The 6,664-nt window shown below is 40.1% G+C and overlaps 1 protein-coding gene across 1 annotated transcript; it reads right to left on the reverse strand.

Moving 5' to 3' along the window:
• Positions 1-1,833: 1,833 nt before the first annotated feature.
• LOC100253927 (cyclin-D3-1) lies at positions 1,834-3,812 on the reverse strand. The gene is made up of 4 exons (XM_002284965.5): positions 3,100-3,812; positions 2,794-2,995; positions 2,543-2,673; positions 1,834-2,427 (listed from the first exon to the last, which is right to left on the reverse strand). Exons 1-4 carry the CDS (start codon positions 3,604-3,606, stop codon positions 2,149-2,151), a joined length of 1,119 nt encoding a protein of 372 aa, XP_002285001.1. The 5' UTR covers positions 3,607-3,812; the 3' UTR covers positions 1,834-2,148.
• Between the last annotated feature and the right edge of the window lie 2,852 nt (positions 3,813-6,664).

Consider the following 6,664-nt stretch of genomic DNA (forward strand, 5'->3'; position numbering starts at 1 on the left):
TTGGTTGATCCACCCATTTTTCATCTTTGCTTTTCCCTTTCTCAGATGCGCCCCAATCCACAAAGAACTTCATCCCTTTCTGTGACATCAAAATTCAACCAAAATTTGGCACTGTAGAGCTCCTTATACATGGAAACAATTATGAAAGAGGACAAACATCAGCTTGGTATGATGCTTCATTGCATACGTGTCGGCACCCAAATCCACAAGGAGGGAGAGCATGGGAATGATTTGGTCAATATGAGTAGAAGGGAACTGACTTTATATTATATATTTCCCGACATTCACGGTGCTAAATCTTATAATATGTAAGATTCATAGTGTGAGTGAGTTAAACATAATAGGCTGTTGTGGCTTGTGAGTAATAAATCTAGAGTCTTGTGTACTTAAGATTTGATTTGAAAGCCAAGTCATGATTCCCTTTAGTTTAAAGTGCTAGAAAGCACATGCAGGCCTTCTTCTAGTTGTCTTTTGTGGTAGCAACCACTCTGAAGAAAGAGAGAGACTACCTATTAGTTTATACGTTTGTGCCGAGAAAGATTAGACTCGTTCACCTTCTACTTTGATTATAATATTCTTCCCTTGAATTTTCTAGGAAGAAAGCCATCCTATTCAAACCAAAAACAAAGGATCATGGATTCTGTACCCTCCCTGGTCTTCAGACTCTTCACTCTTTAACTTATAAAATCATGAATCCTGTCATCTTTTTTTATATTATTTTATTTATCCTTTCCGTTTTTTCAAATGACAAAAGAGCTCATGGTGGTGCAACCCCATATATTTTATCACGTCTTGGGGCTAAAAATGGAAAGAGAAACTAGCTGGCATCACCTCATTGAAGTCATTCTTATATTTCTTGGAAACCTATGGGTATATTATATATATTTCCTAAATATATAAGCCTTTACTGTCCTAGACATTAAATGATTCCATGCTTAATTATGGTTGAACCCGTGCTCCAGAATAAGGTTGAGATTCAAACATCTTGATCCAGTTGAAACCAAAATAAAAAAATGAATGATCTGAGGTTCAAATCCAAAGATCAATAGCTGCACAAGAAACGTACACTCGCGAATATTCAATAAAGTAACAGTGAATATATCAGACCCTATTGAATATCTTGGAGTGAAAGGCTAAAAGGACTCAAATAGTCTACCCAAAAAGTATTTATCATTCAGCCCTATTAAATGAACTTAGGTTTCACCTACCCTTGTATCTCAAGAACATATGACTTACAAAGCATAGGTCCATGTTAACCGCTGCCCATTAAAAGATAAAACTAGTGGACTAGTCATAATGAATAACTTTATTTGAATATTACGCAACTTGATCAATTGCAGTTTATTGGCATTTCTTTTAAAAGATTGAGCTTCGGGATGAAATAATGGCTATAAAACAGTGCATGGCATGGCTATAGAGGTCTGTTAACTCAGATTAAGCTCCATTGATGCAAGTTATAACAGCCAATAACTTTAGACAAGTTGAAGAAGAAAGGGAGAGGAAGAGTGTGAATAAAAATCAAGAAAAGGTCGGTGTTTCTCAGCTGGGTAGGTAAGTCTATAGTCCAGTCCAGGACATTAGTGCCCTCCTTTCAAACAGAGTCTCACAAAAACGAGGTCAAACACCACATAATGGTCCCAAAAAAAAACCATAAAAATGCCAATGGCCGACAACACCTTCCTCCTTTCACATGCAAACAACTTCCCATGGATTTCCATTTCGCCTTCCTCGTTTCTGCTGTTACAGCCAAAACATTAAGCCACATCTCGCTATGCTCCATTCTCCATATCCATATTTGAGACATTTTTTATATGTACAGGAAATAATCAAAGATAATTATAAGCTATGCAAGTTACTATTATAGAATTATGCTCATACAAGAGAGTGAGTTACATATTCAAATGCTCTTCTTCATTGCTATGCTTATGTTCTTTACTTTCATCCGGATAAAATGCCAGCTATCTCTGCTTCCGAATCTCAACATCCATCGCTCGTAGAGATGATAGCAGGGCGTATCCATGATCCAATGAGTTGGATTTGGGTGGAAATGCAGAGATGGTAGGCAATTTAACAAGGCACATCAAAAGAACATATACATTATTTAACATATAAGACAGACTAGTCCATGAGAAAGGGGGAATTGAGGAACTAGCGAGGAATGACCGTCGGGGCATCAGCAGTAGCTTGGTTGAGAGTCTGCAGATGCTGCTCCTGACCTCTACTCTTCTTGGACAAATGCTCCGATGAGGAAGGCGAGGAAGAAACCGCTACAGCCCATGAATCATTTGAGCTGTCGCAGCTGAACCATCCATCCATAACGCCATTTGGACTGCCCGGTGTGGAGGCAAACTTGCGTTTATTGTGATGGTGACAACGGGCACTCGATGCTATATCCAGGATGAGCTGACTGCAATCCTCTACTTTGTCCTGTTAAGACAGATAGGATCATAATTTAAGAAACATTGCACAATAATCTTCCAGATTCAACGTTAAGAACAAAATACACAAGGATTTGGCATAACGAGAAGTAAGAACAACAAACCTTATCAATTCCGAGAATACCCAGTAGCTGGCTCTGGTATTGGACACGAATGCAGGGTTCTACGCTATCGATGACATGCAGCATTATGGCGGTGGCGATTACAGAAGGAAGATAACACCCGAACCTACAATCTTTATTAAAGGAACACAAAAATGAACCATGTGACAACCAACAGGTGATGGATTGAAACTTTTTTTCCCAAAGAGAGCATTATTTGTCAATGTGCGAAGGGAAAGACTTTGACGGCTTACCAGAAAGAACAGAGAGAAGGAGGCGCTCACACCTCTTGAGAAATTCCCAACAGAGATGATTTTTCAATCCAAGCCTCCTCGTAATATAATCAAGAAATGAAAGCGGGGTCACAGGGTTCATCTTCCATCGAAGCGTGGAGAGCACCATAATCTCCATCCTCTGAATGGTCTTTGCCTCGAACACATACATCGTCTCCTCCACCTGAATAAATTATTAAAAGGAAAAATCCAATGTTGATAAAGAAAGCAAGGACGACGAAATGGAAGCATTTCAAGGAAATCCAAGTATGGCTGAATCAGACATACTTGCAAGTCTAGTAAAAGGGGCACTTGGGTCTCTTCCACCTTAGCAGCAAGGGAGAGACAAGCCACAGCGGCGAGTTGGGTCATCCATGGCTTTTCTCCCTGAACATCGCAGCTGAAGAGAAACCTATCAAAATAATTAACAGCCAGGACTGCAGTGAGAGCAGAGAAAGAGTAGTGGGCATTGACCCTCAGCATCCACTCCACGGCCTCGCTTCTAGCTCCAGCCGCTAATGGGTTGCTTTCGGGGTTACTATGGAGGTCATTTTTCTCTTCTTTTGAGAACAAAGAGACGAGCTCTTCGTCTTCGCATAGGAGGTCCGGCTCCAATAACGGTGGAGCGTTTGGTTTACTGCCATCACTGTAATAGCTCTCTTCTTCTTCCTCTTCTAAGAAACCCTCCTCTCTCACTTCTTCCTCCCAGTGGTTCTCTTCGCAGTAAAGAGTGTCCAAAAGGAATGGGAGGTTGTGCGGCTGTTGGTGTGTTTTCTGTTCTTGAGGCTGAGCCATCTTCTTCTGAGAAGAAGAGGTCTGGGCCTTGGTTCATTATAATCCAGAGAAGATGAGGAAGAAAGAGAAGCCTGAGCTCCAAGCTTGAGGCATCTCTCTCTCTCTCTCTCAATACTGGGGAGGGACTAGGGAGACTCAAATGCAATTCAATAAACCCAAAATGGATGATGTGGAATATGTGTGGGTTTGCAAGTAGCTAGCCGCAGCAGTGTATTTTATTGGAGGGTCTGGTGTCTAACGTCTCAGAGCTGCATCATGGGCCATGCAGCACAATAACTCGACACGTGACATCTGTACTACAGATTGCGGGACCCACGGCAATATGAACCGTGGATGAGATGGTGTGAGCCATTGAAATTAAAGACTTTTATCCGGCATCCATGATTTTTACTAGGAAGGCAGAATGATGAGAGCTTGTACCGCCATGAGGAATATGATGGAACATTAATTTTGATTTTGGTCGTTTCTAACACTCTTTGACATTTTGCTTGGGCAGAATGCTTTGGAGCAGGCAGCAGCACGTACACGAAAACAACTTCTGAAGCTCTGAAAGCTCTCATGGAGGGAAAGCAAAGGCCATGATAGCTGGCAATTGCTGGGGGAGTGAGGGGTGTTTTCTTCTATAATCCCTCACCACCTTAATTATCGTGGATACCTTTTGTTTGTTTTCCCCTTCCACCTTACTATTATTTTAGTATGCAATTCACACATTGCCTGCAAGTCAACACCCTGCATTCACTCGCCTATTTGGGGTAGATTAGATTGTATATTTATTACCCGATTATGAGCATCGACCATTTTTAAACCCAGATTGGAATAAAGTTAGGTTATCTTATTCAGGTTGGCACGTATGGGCCACGACACTCCGGTGGCAAGTTTCTTGCTTGGTTCAAAATTTACCAAATCCTCCATTCACACGTTCATGTCCAAATTCTATTTTCAATGGAATCACTCCAGGCAACGAGTTTGACTACATTTGTTGGCAACCCATGGATTAAGCCCGGTTAGATTCGACCAATTTGATATAACCTCAAGGATATTTGTTTCCTGACCTTAAAGTAATGTTTTTTATTTGTAGTATTTTTTTTATCAAATATTTCTCTGTGAATTACTATTAACCAGACTTTAAAGTCGTATTAATTAGCAGGAAAAATTGTTGACTAGATAACTCCGTGTTCATTGGGTTGAACTTTATCATCAGAGAATGGTGGGGTGTCTGGTTGGTATTGGGTTTCTCATGTAAACATGCAGCCATGCATGTTTAGATGGACAAATCTGTTCCCTAATGATTAGCCATATTAGGTCCATTTTACTTAAGTGAGTAATTTAAATGCTAATTGCAGAAGACCCTGGCAGTAAAATCCAATTTGATTCTTCAAACTCTGCGGGGCTATTTATTTGTTGTTGTTTTGCCCCTTTAGAAGCTCTGAATGAAAAAAGAGGAAAAGGTTCTTGTTCTGTTTTTATTTCTTTTGGGAAGGAGCATTTTTATAGTAGTTTGAAAAATGAAATATATTCCCGCCAAAGATGAAGGGCAGGGCATGAATGATTACTATCATGCGAATGAGCCAAAATTTAGGGAAAGGGGGTGGGGACACAAGCCCCAATCACAACAAAACATTGAAACCCCATGTTTGGTTTTGCTTAATTTGAAAATTTCAGCCAGAATGGAAAGGTGTTACAGCTGTGGCTTGTAGCCTCAGCCACTAATATAAGTTTAATTGCACAATCTCCACTCAAGGTAAATACTCATTTTATATATATATATATATATATATATATATATATATATATATATATTTCAAGTGTAATTGTATCTTAAATTTTATTTGATTGTAGCTTTATGACTTGATTTAATATCTAAATTTGATAGTACATATTCAATCGTTTTGTCTTATCATTTTCCATTATTATTATTATTAGTTTTAAAATTAAAGTCAGTCGCCATTTGGTGGCAGATCAAATCATGAAATACCCCTCCTTTGACGCTGCTACCTCAAATCTCCATTAAAACGCGTGGTCCACAACCCAAACACAAAGCCATGGCTCGTCAAGGAAAGTGCAGCTCAAAGCATCACTTTCATCTCCCACAGGGCATCCAACAATTTCAACGCGCCTTGACTGTTGGTGGAATAAGATTCAGTCATTTTTATTTCAAGTCTTTTAACAAAAAGCACCAAAAAGTCACAGCGATGCCACAGTCCAAACAAGATTTTGAATATGGAGGCGTGAATACCACGTTCTTTCTCCTTTCATCTTTAAATTTTCAGGGGTGGAAAACTATTAAAGGAATTTGGAGGCATTCACTTTCCCAAGTAATTTTCTCTTATTTCATGAGAGGGGTGGTGTTAAAAGCACTGATGTTTGGTACGAAAAAAAGGTGTTTCTCCATTCTCCGATGCCAGTGAATGAGAGAGAAGAGTAGAGCAGAGCAGAGAGCGAGAGACAGAGAGAGACAGGATGTCTCTTAAGTTTTTAAATCCATCCCCTGTGCCACACGAGAAAAGGGTAATGTTGTACAGAGTGGAGATCAATTCAGAAGTGCGTCTGATATCTTGCGTTCTTTCTTTGCTTTTATTATTATACTTTATATAGGCCCATTCTCCGAGGAATGAAGCAAGAAAAAGAGAGAGAGGTGTTGTTTTGAGATGACATTACAGAGGTTTAGTGCGAGCAGGTGAAATGGAGTGGGCTATGGACTATGGACTATGGGATATGGATGGAGTAGTAAGCTGATCGTGGTGGTGGCACTGGTGCCTGGTGTTTTCCAGCCAGGCAGGCCATCACCCCAACTTAAAACACCAAACCAGAGCTTTTGGTTAGTATTAGTATACTAACCATTCAAAGCACCCCCCTTTTATACCTTTTTGGAGTGATCATTTCGTTTCTAAAATCTCAGTTCTCTTAAACCACAACAGGCTGCTTCATTATTCCGGTCAAAGTCAGATACCCCGACTCTCCTCTAGGATCAGAAAGTGGCCTCATATCTTCCATATCAATCACACCTACAGAAAGCAAATGCCTTTATTGGAACTCATCAAATCACTCCTCGTCCGTA

Source organism: Vitis vinifera, chromosome 18 (assembly GCF_030704535.1).
Source record: "Vitis vinifera cultivar Pinot Noir 40024 chromosome 18, ASM3070453v1".
NCBI classification, from domain to species: Eukaryota; Viridiplantae; Streptophyta; class Magnoliopsida; order Vitales; family Vitaceae; genus Vitis; species Vitis vinifera.